The sequence below is a fragment of the Rana temporaria genome, chromosome 5 (assembly GCF_905171775.1).
Source record: "Rana temporaria chromosome 5, aRanTem1.1, whole genome shotgun sequence".
In the NCBI taxonomy this organism is placed as follows: Eukaryota; Metazoa; Chordata; class Amphibia; order Anura; family Ranidae; genus Rana; species Rana temporaria.
The window spans coordinates 32,275,312-32,293,327 of record NC_053493.1 but is presented as its reverse complement, the minus strand read 5'-3'; the positions used below and the strand labels follow the sequence as shown (position 1 = coordinate 32,293,327).

Genomic DNA, 18,016 nt, shown 5'->3' with positions numbered 1-18,016 from the left:
GGCACTTAAAGAGGACGTACCTGTACGTGCTTGTGCCCAGCCGTGCCATTCTGCCGACGTATATGTGCAGGAGGTGGTCCTTAAGTGGTTAAAGTGCAATTGTGCCCAGAATATTAACATTAAAGTGGATGTAAACTCGATTCATGAAATTTGAGCTGGGCACACATATCTGCAGTGTTTTGTTATCTCTCTTCAAAGAGCTAAGTCCCGTAGCTCTCCCCTGACCCGTTCCTCTGTTATCAGCCTGATAACTCCTAACAAATTCTCTGACACATCAGATAAAAGCAGACCGCCATTTCTGTCAGGTGAGGTCGCTATGAATAGATTAACAGGGAGCTGGCCCATTACAAAACACCTCTGCGAGTCACTGCCTATGATGAGAGGGGGTGTATACCTTTCCTACAATCAGCAAATTTAGCTAGCTTGGCTGAATGTCCAGACATCACACTCTGTGTTAAACAGGAAGAGAAAATCTCCTAACACAATCTCAACTTTCCAAACAGTATACACATGTGAAGACAGCAGATATGGATGTAAAACCTATGTAGGGAGATTGGTTTCATCCCTGTGTATCATCTGAGGCTCTTCACTTCACTGGGTGTATGGAGGGTTTACATCCACTTTAACATATTCACATCATATTATCCAACAGTAAGACAACCCCTCACTGACCTCTGTAGCTGCAAGCATTATGGAGTAATTTAGATAAAATCAATACATACATAATTGAATAGAAACCCACAAAGGGGAAAAGATAAGGAGTTGGGACTTTCCGATAACTGCCATGATGCTGCACATGTGATCAGTTATGACACCAGCCATTGGATGTTTTGACAGTTTGGTTGAGAGCACAAGCAATGTGACAGTTACATTTTCTGGACGTGCTGGAAATATAACTGTTTTTTTAAACTGTTAAATTGATCGGTTTACTTCCGCTTTAAAATGTAGGAAGTATATAGGTAAAAGGACAATATTTTATTAAAACAACATTAAAAAAAGTCCCTGAGACAGCGGGGACATAGAAGTGTATCATAAAACAGTTCCATGCAACAACATAAACATCATATAATAGCTAAGACTCCAATTTCCCCCTTAATGACCAGGCCATTTTTTGCGATTCGGCACTGCGTTGTTTTAACTGACAATTGCCTGGTCATGCGACGCTGTACCCAAACAAAATTGATGTATTTTTTCGCCTCAAATAGAGCTTTCTTTTGGTGATATTTGATCACCTCTGCGGTTTTTATTTTTTGTGCTATAAAACAGTATTTTATACTTTTTGCTATAATAAATATCCTCCCCCAAAAAATGTATAAAAAGGAATTTCTTCATCCATTTGGCCAATATATATCCTTCTACATATTTTTGGTTAAAAAAAAATCGCAATAGGCGTATATTGATTCGTTTGCGCAAAAGTTAGAACTTCTACAAAATAGGCAATAGATTTATGGCATTTAAATTTTTTTTTTTACTAGTAATGTCAGCAATCTGCGATTTTTAGCAGGAGTGTGGTGGACAGATCGGATACACTTTTTTGGGACCATTGACATTTATACAGAGATCAGTGCTACAAATAGCCACTGATTACTGTATAAATGTCACTGACAGGGAAGGGGTTAACACTAGGGGGCAATCAAGCTGTTAAATGTGTTCCCTCGTCTGTGTTTCTAACTGTGGGAGGGATAGGACTGACTGGAGGAGGAGACTGATCGTTGTTCCTAATTACTAGGAACAGACGATCTGTCTCTTCTCTCCGGTCAGAACGGGGATTTTTCTGTTTAAATACACACATTCCTGTTCTGGCTCTCGTGCCTGCGATCGTGGGTGGCTGGTAGACATCGTGGCTGTCGGCCATGCGCATAGGGTCTCCCGCCGTGCAGTGGGCGTGCAGGTGCTGACGTACACCTACGGCGAATTGCAGGAACGAGCCGACCTGTCTCAGTATAATGATGGCATCTGGTCAGCAAGTGGTTATTATTGGATGTTTTATAGCAGAAAGTAAAAAATATTGTTTTTTTTTTTAAATTGTCTGACTTTTTTTGTTTATAGTGCAAAAATAAAAAAAATGCAGAGGTAATTAAACTCCACCAAAAGAAAGCTAAATTTGTGGGGAAAAAAGGACAATTTTATTTGGGTACAGTGTCGCACGACTGCGCAATTGCAGTTTAACCACTTTCCTACCGCCCATAGACATATGATGTCCACAGATGGGATCTCCCATCCTGGGTGGACGTGATATGACGTCCTGGGCGGTAGGGAAGTGGGACCGGCGATGTCCACCGGCCACCCGCGTTTGCCCGCAATCACGGCAGGACTGTGGATCTGTGTGTGTAAATACACAGATCCACAGTCCTGTCAGGTAAGGAGACCAATGTGTGTTCCCAGTACAGAGGAACACACATCGGTCTCCTCCCCTTCTGAGTCCCCTCCCCCTACAGTTAGAATCACTCACTAGGGAACATATTAACCCCTTCAACGCCCCCTAGTGTTAACCCCTTCCCTGCCAGTCACATGTATACAGTAATCAGTACATTTTTATAGCACTAATCGCTGTATAAATGTGAATGGTCTCAAAAATGTGTCAAAAGTGTCCGATATGTCCGACGCAATGTCACGGTCACGATAAAAATCGCAGATTGCCACCATTAAAAGTAAAAAAAAATAAAAAATGCAATAAATCTATCCCCTATTTTGTAGACGCTATAACATTTCTGCAAACCAATCAATATACGCTTATTGCGATTTTTTTTACCAAAAATATATAGAAGAATACGTATCAGGCTAAACTGAGGAATTTTTTTTTATAGATTTTTTGGGGATATTTATTATAGCAAAAAGTAAAAAATATAGATTTTTTTTCGAAATTGTCGCTCTATTTTTGTTTATAGCGCAAAAAATAAAAACCGCAGAGGTGATCAAATACCACCAAAAGAAAGCTCTATTTGTGGAAAAAAAAGGGCATCAATTTTGTTTGGGAGCCACATCGTACGACCGCGCAATTGTCAGTTAATACGACGCAGTGCCGAATCGCAAAAAGTGCTCTGGTAAGGAAGGGGGTAAATTCTTCTGGGCCCAAGTGGTTAAAGTAACACAGTGCTGTATCGCTAACAATGGCCTGGTCATGATGGGGGTAAAATCTTCCGGGGCTCAAGTGGTTAAATGGTGGCAGTTATAGCTTTCCCTGAATTCAGATCGGAGGAGGGGATATAGTTATAACCTGCTTCATCGTGATCATTCTTATAATTATTTTTCTGGGTATGATCGGTATAAACAGAACCACAATTACCGCTATAGAAAACAAGATTTATTTCCCAGTGATATTAATGTACACAGAATAGACCTGTTTTCCTTCTTTCCACATCATTTATAATGACATATTGTTCTTTTTTCTCCCTGTTTGTAGGTGTTTCTAGATCGCTGGAGTGGATAATGGTATTTTGGCTTTATAATGAGTAAGTCGGGGAGAGTCTGGAACTTACCCCAGCCCAGGAGGTAATACCAATGTAGATGCTGTTCTTCAGCAAACACGGCCACCACAATTAACGTATGGAGGTAAATGCCTTCGCACAGCATCCAGAAATAATTACAGCCCAGCATATACTGATGAAAGAACTGCAGGACTTTGCAGCTGACCTGGAAGACAGAACATATCCATCACAGTCTATAAACCATTCCAAGATTGTCTAATGGGTAAAGTAGTATTGTCATATCAAACAGTGATTCCATCATGTCATAGAGTATTTGTCATCTGTCATGTTTTCGTGTACAGATTCTTGGTGAGAAGGAAATGCATTCATGTTTCCACTGGTATCTACCATAGGGGTGTGCTGGGTGTGCCTGGGCACACCCTAATCACCCCCTACTGTGCGGATTCCCCGTACTTCCTGGCACCCCGCGTCTCCCCCTTTTGCAGGGGGGGGGGGTTTCATGGCCCCTTCCTTTGCTGAATTAACACAGTGAGTGATCTGTATCGATCGCTCCTGTGTTCATTCTTAAAGGGGTTGTAAAGGTACATTTTTTTTCCCCTAAATAGCTTCCTTTACCTCCTTCACTTTTTTTTATTTAATCTCTCTTTAAATTTTTTCTTTACATGTCTTAACACTTAATGTTAGCTCGATACTACCTTCCTTTACTATATGGTGGTTTCTCCGAATCCTCCCAAAAAAAAAAAAAGGGGGGAGGGGAGAGCGTGGAAAAGTGTTTGTGACTATAAATAATGTATTAATATTAATATGTATATGTATTCCTAGTGCTATATAATTGTGATATTTATTATGTTTCCTCTGTGCCTTCTTATACTTATTTATCCGTGATTCAGGTTTACCTCCCTTATTGAGGGATAAACACCCAAAAAAAAAAATATATATATATATATATATATATATATATATACTGTATAAAATTATGTTTTAGGTGTTATATTTATATGCGTCTTCTTATTTAGAATTGTTGTGTTCCCTTCTAAATTATACGTGTTTTCGGACCTCCCCCCCCCCCAAAGGGAAAGAAGAGAAAAGAGAAGAAAAAGAGAACCCCCCCCCCCTTAAAACAGGTGAGGAGGATCGTTAGCTGTGAGCTTGGTGGTTCAACTGGACCCGGGCTTTAGGACCTCTGGATGTATGGATGCTTTAGGACCTCTGATGCGTCGGCAAGTCAAGATACACGCAGGGATATGGTGAATCAAAGACTAGAATTTTATTCCTTGTGCACACTGCACTTATTCAAAACATACAAGAAAAGGAATGCCCTTGGTTCAGCCAATTATAGTAAAGTAATACGTTTATACAAGTAATTCAGTACATCACAATTATACAACATTCCTGAGTGTGTAACCATCTGCCCTGGAAGCATGGAACTCAGCAATCTATTTTCTGTGTAACCAACTAAAACTTGTTCTACCACATGCCTTATCTTGTTATGCAAGATGTACTTGTTCTTTGCACGTACACAATAACATACTGCAAGGCTATCTCTAGCTTCTGTGTAATTAATCCTAACGGTTCTGGGTTAAAGCATACATACATCTTATACAAGCATTGATATTATGGGGTAACTCTAGCAAGCCTTACAATGCATTGATATTATGGGGGAACTCTAGAAAGCCTAATAGTTAGCCACCTTCCCATATTCTTATAGTGTCACATTCTCTACACATTAAAAATAAAAGCTGTGAATTGTTCCCCATCTTTCTTTTTTTCTTTTTTTTTAAGTTCCTATCTCCTTTTCCGAGCTTCATAAGGCTTTTGGTTTTATCCGTCTATTTCTTGATTATGATTTTCCCAGATTTCCCAGATTTTTTTTTAAATATCTCCTGTTCATGCCTGATGTCATGTATTCATTTTTCTGCTCCCATTATTATAACTACTTCCCTTTTTAATTCTTGAAGGGTGGGACATGTTACTTGCTTCCAATACCTTGGTATTAATCTTTTGGCCTAATTTAATAAATGCGGTACAATGCTATTTTTATAAGTTTTTATAGCTTTGGGGTTCCATGGAACAGGAATTGTAATGGTGTGTAAATGTAAATGGTGTGTAAATGTTTTTTTGATAAATATTTTTTATTATTTTCAAGAAAGAAGAACAGTTTAAATCATATAAGTAAAAGTTAGTATATTAAAATACATATACAGTGGAACCTTGGTTTACGAGTAATACGGTTAATCAGCGTTTTGAAAAACAAGCTTAAAAACTTTTTTTGTAATTCTGACTCGGTTTGTGAGTGTTGTCTCACAACACGAGCAGAATTCAAGCTGATGGGGTGTGCATTACTGAGGTGCGGGGTCACTCGGCGGGGTTCAGAGCAGTTCGGAAATACTCGGAATAACTCGGAAAATACTCGGAAATACCTCATTCCTTAGTGTTTCCGAACCTTTCCGAGGGTTTTCGAGATCAGCCGAGCTGTCCCCGAGTATTTCCAAGGCTCTCCGGCGCCCTCCGCCTCTGGCCACATGCATGCTATAGAAGTCAATGCAGAACGAATTATCTTCATTTCCATTGACTTCTATGAGGAAACTTGCTTTGATATGCGAGTGCTTTGGATTACAAGCATTCTCCTGGAACGGATTATGCTCATAATCCAAGGTTCCACTGTATTTACATATTATTAGTTAAGAAAGGGAAGAAATAATAATCAAATAAGGGTAAATAACAAATGTACAAGAGTTTTTAAGGATATATCACAAACGTAGAAGGGATCTATCATAATTTTGTGGTAAGATGTAATCCATGGGAACCATGTTTTCTCAAATTTGTCTATATTATTACAAGCAATAGCAGACATTTTTTTCATTGGACATCAACTAATTCATTTTGCTCCTGACCAAAGTGGAATTTGGGGTAGAAGACCACCATGCTTTTACCAATGTTTGTTTAGCAGCAGTGAATAAAAATGTCAAAAGACAGAACTGGGTATTAGTAAAGTTTTTTGGTTTGAGATTTAATAAGGCTTCTAGAGGGTTTTTGGAAAGTTTTTTCCAAATAAGGTAAAAATCAATATCTATACAGTGAAACCTTGGATTACGATCATAATCCATTCCAGGAGAATGCTCGTAATCCAAAGCACTCACATATCAAAGCGAGTTTCCTCATAGAAGTCAATGGAAATAAAAATAATTTGCTGTACACGGCACCTGCACAAAGAAGACGATATCGTACCAAACGCTCCCGATGCTCGTGCAACTCTGCAAGGGGCGGGTGTATTATTGATTGAACTTTGCAAGGGGCGGATGCTTACATAAGAGCCGTATTGTATTATGATGGGCACAGCCGATACGATGGGGGTGGATTTCTCAAGGGGGCAGATGTATAATACACCCACCCTTTGCAGAGTTGCACGAGCATCAGGAGCAGGCAGGAGTGTGTGGCACAATGTTGTCTTCTTTGCGCAGGCGCCGTGTACAGCTGTTCATGTTCGGGGACTCCGTAGTGCTCCGTACTGCACATGCGCTGCGCCTGAGCAGTACAGGGCGGCATTATTTGACGGGGGTCATTTCTCGTCAGAACACCGACTCTCTGACATCAGCCAACAGCGGGCTACAGCCCGCTGTCAGCTGAAAACAGATCACGGAATGCAGAACGATCTGCACTCCTGTGATCCATAGAAGAAGTATATCCAAAATAGCTTTGGCCATATTTCTCCTTTTAATGATGTAATATTGATTACAGCTGCGAGCTGTGTCTTTTATATCTCCCTACAGTGCAGTTTAAAGTATCAAAAACCACCCGTCAGAAAGTGTTATCAAACAGTACCCGGCCTGCAAAGTTTTTCCCCTAAATACAATTGCATCCTATTAACCTGTCTAGACAGAAGGGTAATGCGCATCAAGAAGCTGACATCATCGCAAGCGCTCATCCTCGAACTGCTTCTAAATATCTGCAGTAGTCAAAAGTCGTTTCTTACAAACATATCAGCTTAATATGAAAGATGATCGGGGAATCAATACTAGAGCACAGCGAAACCACAGACTCATGAAAAGCTAATTGGATGAGGACGAATGATCACCAGTCTCAAAGCATTAATGACACGTCTGTGTGTTATAAGATTAAATAAAATTACGATTGCATTAACATTGCTAATGTGAAATCCGAGGCACAAAAGCAACATGTCTCCACAAAATTTTAAAGGGGAACAAAAGTGCATTTCCAATTGCGATGTATTAATGTAGGGCCAGATTCACAAAAGAGATACGACGGCGTATCTCCTGATACGCCGTCGTATCTCTGAGATACGATTGTCGTATCTATGCGCCTGATTCATAGAATCAGGTTACGCATAGATAGCCCTAAGATCCGACAGGTGTAACTGACTTACACCGTCAGATCTTAGGCTGCAATTCTAGGCCGGCCGCTAGGTGGCGATTCCATTGCGGTCGGCGTAGAATATGCAAATGACTAGTTACGCCGATTCACGAACGTCCGCTTTGCCCGTCGATGTAAATTTACGTTGTTTCCGTAGAGATACGTCGCGTAAAACTAAAGCTGCCCTCTAGGTGGTCTAGCCAATGTTAAGTATGGCCGTCGTTCCCGCGTCAAAATTTGAAATATCACGTTGTTTGCGTAAGTCGTCTGTGAATGGCGCTGGACGCCATTTACGTTAACGTTGAAACCAATGACGTCCTTGCGACGTCATTTAGCGCAATGCACGTCGGGTAATTTTAGGGACGGAGCATGCGCAGTACGTTCGGTGCGGGAACGTGAATCAAGCACTTACGCTGTAAACTTGCGGCGGTGTAACGTAAATGGGATACGTTACGCCGCCGCAACGTAGCCCGATTCTATGTGAATCTGGCCTGTAATGTTTATCTGAAAACAGATTTTAATGAAACATTCACTTTTTTTCACTTGTTTGCTGTTCCCTATTTTACCTATTATATTTCACATATCTTCCTCTTTTGATTACTATATAGGGCAGCCCTTCTCAATTTTTTTATTTTTTTATCCCAGAGGAAACCTTAAAATAATTTTCAGGTCTCAGGAAATGCTTGGTAAGATTAGTCCATTCATGGGTCATTGGCAAAATGCCCCTTTCATTGGTGGTGGTAGAATGGGAACGAATGTCCCCCTGACAGGGTGGCCAGGATGACACCCGTGCAGTCATGGCGCTGGCTCTTCCAAGTGGCACTGGACCTGGAACTACAGCAGGTACCATCAGATGGGGACCACAGCTTAAGTAATCCTGAGCCACCCCTGGAGGAACCTAGGGTTCTACTTGTAGGCAGGGGGTAGTTTGGCCTCCCTGCATAAACAGTGCTGTCCGGCAGCTGCCATTCAGAGAGTGATTGGAGGATCAAGAGAACCCATGTTCCTCTAAAGCAGGGGTGCCCAACCAGTGCCCCGCGGAGCCCTCTGATGTGGCCCGCGGAGCCCTCTGATGTAGCCCGTGGAGCCCTCTGATGTAGCCCGCGGAGCCCTCTGATGTGGCCCACGAACCTCCTGCTCTGGAATGGTATAAAATAGAATAGAATAATGTTATTAAAGGTAAGTTAATTACTAAAATCACAGTGTACAGTATATATGGGCATATCTGTTTTGCAGTGGTTACTGGGCTGCTTTCAAACTGATCCACAGGTGCAGAGAAGTGCATCTTGGGGTTACCTGCACTGAGCCATAGACTTCTATTACCTGTGAGTTTAGTGTGCTGAGAGTAGAGTGGGCTCTATAAAGCTGAGTGGGCTGCCATCCACCCGATCCACTCATTGTGGCCTGAGACCGGTTACCAAGTCGCTTAAGTGACCCCTTCTCTTCAAAAGGTTGTTTTTTTTTGGTGTGAGTTTATTTAAATTAGCCAAATGAAACTAATGAATTTAATTGTTTCACTCTAATTTATTTCGGATTCATTGAAATGTATTGCTATTGCTATTCAGAATCTCAGAATAATGAAAATTTCATCCGAATGTCAATTCGTAATGAAACAAACCGCACATGTATACTGGCTGCCAAGGGCGGATAATTTTTAGAGACCACAATACTGCGCTGCAGTTGCAGAAAGACTGGCCAATTAGCTGTGACTAGTTTGTGTGTGGTCAAAACTCTGCAGAAAGCCGACCCTGGATGCACACTGATGCCGCGTACACACGATAATTTTTCGGGTTGTAAAAAAATAAGGTTTTCAGGCTCTAGAAAAAACAAAGTTTTTTTCAACTTGATCATTAAAACGATGTTGCCTACACGCGATCGTGAAAAAAAAAATGCTCTAGCAAAGCGCGGTGACGTACAACACGTACGACGGCACTATAAAGGGGAAGTTCCATTCGGATAACGCCACCCTTTGGGCTGCTTTAGCTGGTTTTGTGTTAGTAAAAGACGATTCACGCTTTTCTGTCTGTTACAGCGTGATGAATGTGCTTACTCCATTACGAACGATAGTTTTACCAGAACGAGCGCTCCCATCTCATAACTTGCTTCTGAGCATGCACAGATTTTTCACGTCGTTAAAGCCCACACATGATCATTTTTTACAACCCGAAAAACGACAACATTAAAAACGTTCGAAAAAAAATTTGCCCATTTTTCAGAACCCGAAAAATGCTCTGAAGCCCACACATGGTCGTTTTTAATGACATTTTAAAAAAAAACGTAATTTTTTAGAACCCGAAAACCGGTCCTGTGTACGCGGCATGACTGTGTCCATGGTCAATCAGAGGTTCTATTTTCAGATAAGTGATTACATGTGAACCGTATTGGCTGTACCGCCCATTGATTTGTACAAACCTGACAGTGGCTGATGGTCGTGCACAGAATGTGCAGACAAAATGTAATACCACCTGTAGGTTTCGCCAGCGGCTGCCCCCCCCCCCCCCGTGCACCTGTGTGAATGTAGCCTAATGCCGCGTACTCACGATCATTTTTCGGCTTGTAAAAAACTATGTTTTTTTAAAATGTAATTTAAAATGATCGTGTGTGGGCCTCACAGCCTTTTTCAGGTTCTGAAAAACATTAACGTTTTTTGGGTTGTAAAAAATGATCGTTTGTGGGCTTTAACGACATGAAAAACCAGCGCATGCTCAGAAGCAAGTTATGAGACGGGAGCGCTCGTTCTGGTAAAACTACCGTTCGTAATGGAGTAAGCACATTCATCACGCTGTAACAGACAGAAAAGCGCGAATCGTCTTTTACTAACACGGAATCAGCAAAAGCAGCCCCAAGGGTGGCATCATCCGAATGGAACTTCCCCTTTATAGTGCCGTCGTACGTGTTGTACGTCACCACGCTTTGCTAGAGCATTTTTTTTTCACTATCGTGTGTAGGCAACATCGTTTTAATGATGAAGTTGAACAAAAACATGTTTTTTTCTAGAGGCTGTAAAACATTGTTTTTTACAAGCCAAAAGATGAATGTGTGTACGCGGCATAAGGCTCCATTTCAGCTTTTATATACTGAAATCTATTTCTGTATTACTTTTTATTGTACAACAATTAAGAAGGTTAATGCTTGTATTACGATGCCAATAATTGCTAGTTTACGTCTCGGTATTCAATCAGCGCTACGCTGGGATCCAGATAGGAGTTTGACTCGCTCCGTAAAACAGTGCGGCGTAATTGCAATGACTCATAAACAAGCGATAATAATTACGCTAATCCTTTCCATTAAAGTTCTGGGATGGAGTGATCCTCGGTACCACATGAATACACTCAATATAACTCGGTATATTATGCATGCTTCTCAAATGTGAAGAGTCGGTAAAAAAATAATACATTGGCAAACTGCCAAGCACAATTTAGAGCTAGATTTTTATATTTTCAGTATCAGTAAATGCAAATATGAGTCTTTCATTTCATTCGTTTTAGCTTTTTACAATACAAACATGTTGTAATAGCTTTTTGCCATGATGCAATATTATTTTCAAAAAATGTAAAGGGAAATTCAAGATTATTTGTTGTTTTCAAGCAACAAAACGGCATCTAAGTTACCACCCTGTATAGTTGTGAGTGACTAACCATCCCTACTAAAAGTAAAAAGGCCATCTGAAAGTCATACATCGGCAGAGTTTGATTGGATGAGAGTGATGCCGCGTACACACAACCATTTTTCGGGTTCTAAAAGTTGACACTTTTAAGGGTCTAGAAAAAACGACGTTTTTTTCAACCCGATCATTAAACCGGCCTTGCCTACACACGATCGTGAAAAAAAATGCTCTAGCAAAGCGCAGTGACGTACATCACGTACGACGGCACTATAAAGGGGAAGTTCCATTCGGATGCTTTAGCTGATTTCGTGTTAGTAAAAGACGATTCGCGCTTTTCAGTCTGTTACAGCGTGATGAATGTGCTTATTCCATTACGAACGGTAGTTTTACCAGAATGAGCGCTCCCGTCTCATAACTTGCTTCTGAGCATGCGCCTTTTTTTTCACGTCGTTAAAGCCCACACACGACCATTTTTTACAACCTTAAAAACGACAACGTTAAAAACATTGTGAAAAAATAGAGCATGTTCGAAAAAAAATTGCCATTTTTTAGAACCCGAAAAATGCTCTGAAGCCCACACACGATTGTTTTTAATGACATTAAAAAAAAACGTAATTTTTCAGAACCAGAAAAATGGTCGTGTGTACGCGGCATAATACTTCCCTCTCCTCCCTATGTCTTATGATATCAGCATTAAGGGCCAAACTTTTGTTGGGTTATAGCCAATTGGAATGCACAGAACACACCCACAAATTCCACGGAGCAGACTTTTTAACCTTTTTAACATAGAGGAACCCTTGAAAAGATGTTAGGGAACCTTAATAATAATTACTATATCTACAACTCACACTTTATTAGTGTAAACAGTAAGCTGAGATATTTAAATAGATAAAAGTATAAGGAAAGTGGCACACTTAGCATATTTGCCACCAAGCGCTGCTCTATATATCGGGGGGAGGAGATTCTGTGACTTAGACACCTGGAGCAGGGTTTTTCTGTCTGGCTGCTCTACGTGTATTTTTATTACTGATGATGAAATGAAACACATCGTAATAATAGATATAAAAGAAACAGACATTTCTTCTTTGTAGAAACTTCCTGTAATAAAGACCAGCCACTGCTGCTCTCTTTCCTTGCGCAGAGTGACTGATCTAGTCTCCACCCCGTCTGTATTTTTTTGCAGACAGCCTGTAATGGGTGGGGACTTCAGAGTCCCTTCTAGAACTCTGCTCTCTGCAAAGGTTATTATGTTGCTATGGCTATTTTAGTGATTTTATATAGCATAGATATAGGAGTAATGCATTTGTTATTTTTGGAGACTGGGATTCCCCTATTCATCTAGTCATAAGCAAATGAATTTGTTGGACTAGTTCATGAGCTCAGGACAGGAAGTGATGCTACAGAAAGTAGGAGGAGGGAACAAAAGACTTGAACAAACCATGTGCTGAGGACATAAGGAACTGGTAGAAGCTTTTACAGGACTCCAAGAAACAAGAAGTTGTCTGGAAGATCCTGGAAGACAGCTCCATCATAAAGAAAGACTGAAAATAGGAAAGTTACCTGGGGTTGACCCTAAGGGCTAGTTTACACCAGACACAGTTCCGTACAGTGCATTTTTTCGGCACTAAAAATGCACGCAGAGTGTTTTCCATGTATTCCAATGGCTCTAGTTGGCTCTAGTTCACACCATGCAGTCAGTTTCCAGTGCAGAAACTGACCGGAAACTGACTGCATGGTGTGAACTAGAGCCAACTAGAGCCATTGGAATACATGGAAAACACTCTGCGTGCATTTTGTGCAATAAAAAGCACATGGAACTGAACTGGTGTGAACTGGCCCTAAATCTACAACCCACGTTAAGTACGGTAACTATTAGTGTATTCCTCTTGCACACATTATGCAAGGTAATTTGCTGGGAAGGATAGATAGTTTGTGAATGTGTATATTGTATGCATATTTTGTGATACTTTGTATGCCATGAATTGTTTTTCCTACAACTTAGTGTAGAATTATTGTTTAGTAAAGCAAATCATGATACATGATATAGAGGTTTTTATGCTTCCTTGATTTTACCGCAAAGAACCTTAAAGGATCACTAAAGGAAACATTTTTTTTTGCTGAAATGACTGTTTACAGGGTATAGAGACATAATAGTTAACTGATTCCTTTTAAAAACGAATAAAAACAGATAAAAATCAATCATATAATGTGCCTCTTATGGGCCGTACAGACGACCGAACATGTCTGCTGAAACTGGTCCGCGGACCAGTTTCAGCAGACATGTTCGGTCGTGTGTAGGCCCGAGCGTGCAGGATTCCAGCAAACATTTGCCCGCCGGGCCTTTTCCCAGCGGGCAAATATTTCTGGACTTGTTTTAAAACAGTCCGCTGGAATCCTGCCCGCTCGGACATTTTTGGTCGTCTGTACAGACCTACCGTACATGTCCGAGCGCCCGCCATCCCTCGCATGCGTCGAATGACTTCGACGCATGCGTGGAAGCATTTAACTGGCAGGCCCGCCCACGTCGCCGCGTCATCGTCGCCGCGACAGCGCGGACAGGCCCGCGTGTTGTTTGCGCGCGGATTTCTGTATGATGGTGAGTACAGCCATCGTACAGAAATCCCCGGGCAGACATGTACGGTGAAAACGGTCCGGCGGACTGGTTTCATCGTACATGTTTGCCCGTGTGTACGCGGCCTTAGATGCAAAAACGAAACTGAAACTAGTTTAGTCTTTGCATGTTTTATGCCTCTGTGCTGGACAGTGCAATAGAGAGCCATGGCTAGGAAAACGAAACTAAACTCTCCCATGACTTTTTTCATAAGGAGCCAGACAACCAGGAAGTGTTCAGAACAGAGTAGTATTACAGCAACAATAAAGAGCAAAAACGAGCAATGAGGACATGAAACCAGGACTGCAGTAGGGTAAAGGAAGCTATTTAGCTAAAAAAAAAAAATCCTTTAGTGACCCTTTAATGTACAGCACAATAGTGACAATGATGCCACTGCTACTTTTACAATGTCAAATCTGGGCTACAGAGGCAATGCAAACTAATAGCAGCACATAGTAGAACAACAACCTTACAATACAGTTTTATTAGGTAAAATTCAGATAGTATTTACTTAAACATTATAATTTAGGAATACGTGGTGCTTGGTGGGCTGAGTCAGCTCATGACTTCTCATAATATCACGTGTCACGTGTCTTCATCTTGTCCCCAGATGAAGACACGTGACCGTGTCGTAATGCATAGGGATTGGCCGTGGACAGACGTACACCAGGAGTCACGTGAGAAGGCGCTGTGGACGCCACTGTTCAATTTTATGCTCGTTTTTATCTATTTTCATGTAAGCGCAACTGTTTTTCAATAAATGCCCTGTTTATTTACGTACTACACTATTGGAGGCCTTTCATTTGTCCCTCTTGTTCCCCCGGCTTGAGCAATTTAGGTACTCTGTTAAGGCACCAGTGTTCCATCTGCCTTTACCAGGGGATATCAAGGAGATTGATGCATGGTGGTATTTCACATTGATTGCTGATTCTAGCCCTCATTGAGGTGAGAGTTCTGGGAGACCAGACTGCTGTCTTTGGTGGAGTTTCATTCCTCTTGGGATTAATGGACACCTCACATTAGCAGTTTATCTGCACTTTCATCTTTTGGACTTTTTCACTCTTATTTTCCAGTGGAATCAATTGATTTATTTTGATCACCCTTTTCACTTGCTTTATACACCTATCTATGTGTCTTGAGATATATAATATTATTTATGTATTATGAATTTTTCTGCGCAATAACCCATTCACCATTGCTCTATTTTTGTTGTTGTGTACACACTTCATAGTTATTGCTGCAATTATTCACTCTGTCTATATAGGAAGACGTCACTGAGTAGCGCAGAAGCCTTTTTACATGTATTCACTTTAAAGAATAGGGGATCTTAAAAGAAGGTGAAAATGTCCCAGCTGGGTCTTCCTCTTAAAGTGGAGTTCCACCCATAAATATAATATTACATCAGTAGTTTTAAAAAAATGTCATTAGTCCTTTAAGAATTTTTTTTTGTTTTTTAGATGCCTTCAAAGTGTTGTTGCTAGGCAGAATAGTTAATCTTCCCTCTTCCTGCACCTAGGTGCTTAAAGCGGGAATTCACCCATTTGTGTTTTTTTTCCTGTTTTCCCCATAGCTGGATGCTCGTTTTGTATAGGGGAATCGGCTATTTGTTTTAAAATATGATCCGTACTTACCCGTTTTCGAGATGCATCTTCTCCGTCGCTTCCGGGTATGGGTCTTCGGGAGCGGGCGTTCCTTCTTGATTGACAGTCTTCCGAGAGGCTTCCGACGGTCGCATCCATCGCGTCACTCGTAGCCGAAAGAAGCCGAACGTCGGTGCGGCTCTATACTGCGCCTGCGCACCGACGTTCGGCTTCTTTCGGAAAATCGTGACGCGATGGATGCGACCGTCGGAAGCCTCTCGGAAGACTGTCAATCAAGAAGGAACGCCCAGTCCCGCAGCCCATACCCTTAAGCGACGGAGAAGATGCATCTCGTAAACGGGTAAGTACGGATCATATTTTAAAACAAATAGCCGATTCCCCTAGATAAAACGAGCATCCAGCTATGGGGACAATGTGTTCTCCATGGGTGAACCTCCGCTTTAAGCTTCCTAACCTACACCGTACAGACTCCTGGGAATGTAGTGGGTGTAACTTTCCAGGAGTCTGTGCACTCCCCAGTCTCGAAGAATCATGTGACTTGGACAGTACAGGTGCTGAAACCTGATCTGAAACCTATTACACTGCTTGTGCAGCACGCACTGAGCATGTGCGAGATTTTGCAAGGCTGAAATCCAGGAAGTCATACAGTCTGGCTTCATGATGCCCACACTTAAGATGGCCCCAGTCAATTTCTATTTTATAAAGTGTCTAAATGCTGTAACAACCTAACAAAACGGACCTTAGTTTACAGACTAACTTTACTAGAATACATTAAGCTTGTGTATTACAGGGGTATTTATATTTAAAAAGTGAAATTGTGGCCGGAACTCCGCTTTAATGAGCATCAGTACTATAGACTTACTTATTCCAATGGGTAAGTTGTACTCATAGTGGCCTTAGGTAGTACAGTTTATCCATAGTAATGACTGGGGTGCATGCATGATCTCTAGATGGAGGAAAAGGGTAAGTATTTGTTGACAGGAATAGGGGAATTGCACTGGTGAATGGAGGAATTAATTAAAGGACTATAGTACCAAAGACATAGTTGTCTTTTAACAGCAAGGCACATTACAAGGGGTCAATGAAGAAGCCAGCTCTGGAATGGAACTTGCTTCTGGCACCGAGTGGGTCAATGTCTTTTCCTGACATGTTGTCTTTGAAGTATGTTTGATCCATAGAGAAATAAATTGCCAGGAGTCAGTAGGAAGCCTGAACTTCTATTGCAAGTGTCAGGTTGGCTCACCGAGAGATTGAGCTGTCTGTCATCCACACACCGGTGGCATTAAAAGTCAAGAAAGTTCCTCTGTTCACTAATAGAAAAGGAAAAGGTATGGCACAACATTTCAAACAGAACCTTGAAACGTGCAAGAATGTTCTCTAATAAAAGGAAATTTCCTAAACAAATGTTAACTCCTAATGTACTAAATTATGAACTTCTCCTAAGTGGTAGCAAAAGTGTATGTAAACCCTAACAATAAACTTCTGTTATTTGCTTTGTTTTGGTCTAGTAAATACAGCATTGAAAGTGTAGCGCCTGGTTACTTAAAAAAGTACCGGTGCTAGTTAAATCAGTCCATTTTTATAGCATTGATCGCTGTATAAATGACAATGGTCCCAAAATAGCGTCAAAAGTGTCTGATGTGTTCGCCATAATGTAGCAGTCACAATAAAAATCCAGATCGGCGCCATTACTAATAAAAAATAATAATAATAATAAAAATGACCAAAAAATATCCGCTATTTTGTAGATGCTATAACTTTTGCGCAAACCAATCAATAAGCGCTTATTGTGATTTTTTTACCAAAATATGTAGAAGAATACGTATCGGCCTAAACTGAGAAAAAAATAAAAATGTATATCTTTTTTTGCGGATATTATAGCAAAAAGTAAAAAATATTGAATTGTTTTCAAAATAAAAATATAAATATAAAATTTTTGTTTATAGCGCAAAACAAAAAACGCAGAGGTGATCAAATACCACCAAAAGAAAGCTCTATTTGTGGGGAAAAAAGGACGTCAATTTTGTTTGGGAGCTACGTCGCACGACCGCGCAATTGTCATTTAAAGCGACGCAGTGCCGAATCGCAAAAAGCGCTCTGGTCAGGAAGGGGGTAAATTCTTCCGGGGCTGAAGTGATTAAAGTAGAACTTATGGTCAAAACCAGTAATTACACACAGTATATGATGTAGTTTGTTAATAAAATGAAACGACAGATTTTGTTTTTCTCCCTGTGACATCGTTTAATACCCTTTTTGCTCCTGCCAGTAGATCCGTTGCTTTTCCCATTCCTGTAATAGGGTTACAGCGCTGTTCCTTCTAAAGTGAGTTGGCACAGCAGGAACGATCGTCTTCCTGTGGTTAAGGAACATTTAGATGGACATGTAATCTAAATGGACT

General features: G+C 40.9%; 1 protein-coding gene across 1 annotated transcript in view; it reads right to left on the bottom strand.

Annotated features, from left to right (window-relative positions):
- Positions 1 to 18,016, bottom strand: part of CALCR (calcitonin receptor) — a 196,167-nt gene that overhangs the window by 49,996 nt on the left and 128,155 nt on the right. The window contains exon 7 of the mRNA XM_040352334.1: positions 3,480 to 3,633. Within this exon, the coding sequence (XP_040208268.1) occupies positions 3,480 to 3,633 (154 nt within the window). The remainder of the gene's footprint in view (positions 1 to 3,479; positions 3,634 to 18,016) is intronic.